This window comes from Camellia sinensis, chromosome 9, assembly GCF_055761805.1.
Source record: "Camellia sinensis isolate YWXY chromosome 9, ASM5576180v1, whole genome shotgun sequence".
Classification (NCBI taxonomy): domain Eukaryota; kingdom Viridiplantae; phylum Streptophyta; class Magnoliopsida; order Ericales; family Theaceae; genus Camellia; species Camellia sinensis.
This window is the reverse complement of record NC_138969.1, coordinates 132,126,519-132,127,825: the sequence shown is the minus strand read 5'-3', so window position 1 is coordinate 132,127,825 and position 1,307 is coordinate 132,126,519. Positions and strand designations below refer to the sequence as shown.

General features: G+C 46.2%; 1 protein-coding gene across 1 annotated transcript; it reads left to right on the top strand.

The window, feature by feature from the left end:
* The first annotated feature begins 374 nt into the window (after nt 1-374).
* LOC145799754 (uncharacterized) lies at nt 375-981 on the top strand. The gene is made up of 2 exons (XM_082889385.1): nt 375-818; nt 928-981. The coding sequence occupies exons 1-2, from the start codon at nt 375-377 to the stop codon at nt 979-981; spliced, it is 498 nt and encodes a 165-aa protein (XP_082745511.1).
* The last annotated feature ends 326 nt before the right edge of the window (nt 982-1,307 follow it).

Here is a 1,307-nt window from a genome sequence, read left to right as displayed (position 1 = left end):
TCCAACGGCGACTAAAATTTAATTTAGTTCTCCCCCAATTATTTTGGCTTATATAATTTCCCGCCTGCGCTTGCCTTTTTCGATTTTTAATCCTGGCCGCAGATCGGGGAGCGGCGCTTGCCTTTTTAGATTTTTAATCCTGGCCGCAGATCTGGGCGCGGAGCGGAGACACTAGCCGACAACACGCCTCAAAATGCGGAAGGGAGCACCAATCGGGGGACGACACGTGGCGCGGGGGGAGCGTCCCAGGTAATATTAGTGGGACGCTCCTGGGCACCTATATAACTCACTCCCTAACTCTCTTCCACCAGTAAAGTTTTCAGAGAGTGACTTGCGTCATCCGAGAGAGTAAGTGACGTCATCGAGAGTGAGTTATGGCATCAATGCGACGTCGTTTTAGAATCCAAAACAAGAACATTTTCCTCACGTATGCCCAGTGTTCTATTCCTAAAGAGAGATTGTTAGAGAAAATTAGAGCGCTGTTCACCACCAGGGGTCCAAATTATGCGAGGGTTGCACATGAATTACATGAGGATGGGCAACCACATCTCCATGCTCTTGTCCAGTTCCCATACCGTTTTCAGACGCAGGATCAACGGTTCTTCGACGTTACACACGATCGAAATAGTCGCCATTTCCATCCAAATGTACAGGGAGCATACAACCATCAGAATGTGCTGGAATACATCTCCAAACATGGGGATTACACGGAATGGGGCGAATTCCGTGAGAGGAGCCGCTGCGCTAACCAGAATAACAAAGACAATATATACCGAGATGCACTTGCAGCCGGCACTAAGGACGAAGCACTAGCAGTGGTACGAAATGGCGACCCAAAATGTTTCTAGTTAAATTATGACAAATTGTCATCAAATTATGACCGGATTTCATTTAATCCACCATTGCCGTATGTTCATCCATTTACAGACACAGTATGGGTCGTTCCAGCAGCAATACAGCAATGGGTTGCAGACAATATAACAGACGAAGCCCAAAGACCGCATAGGCCCAAAAGCATTATAATTGAAGGCCCATCTAGAATTGGGAAAACATGTTGGGCCCGGTCTTTGGGACCACATAATTATTATTCAGGCCACATCGACCTGAGGGACCACAAGAACGATGCTTTCTACAACATAATTGATGATGTGGCCCCACAATATTTGAAACATTGGCGCGAGTTTATTGGAGCGCAACGGGACTTTTTTTCAAATTGTAAATATGCCCGCCCAAAGAAAATAACGGGCGGGATTCCAAGTATTATATTATGCAACCCCAGAGAAGACTCCAGCTACAAAGAGTATTTG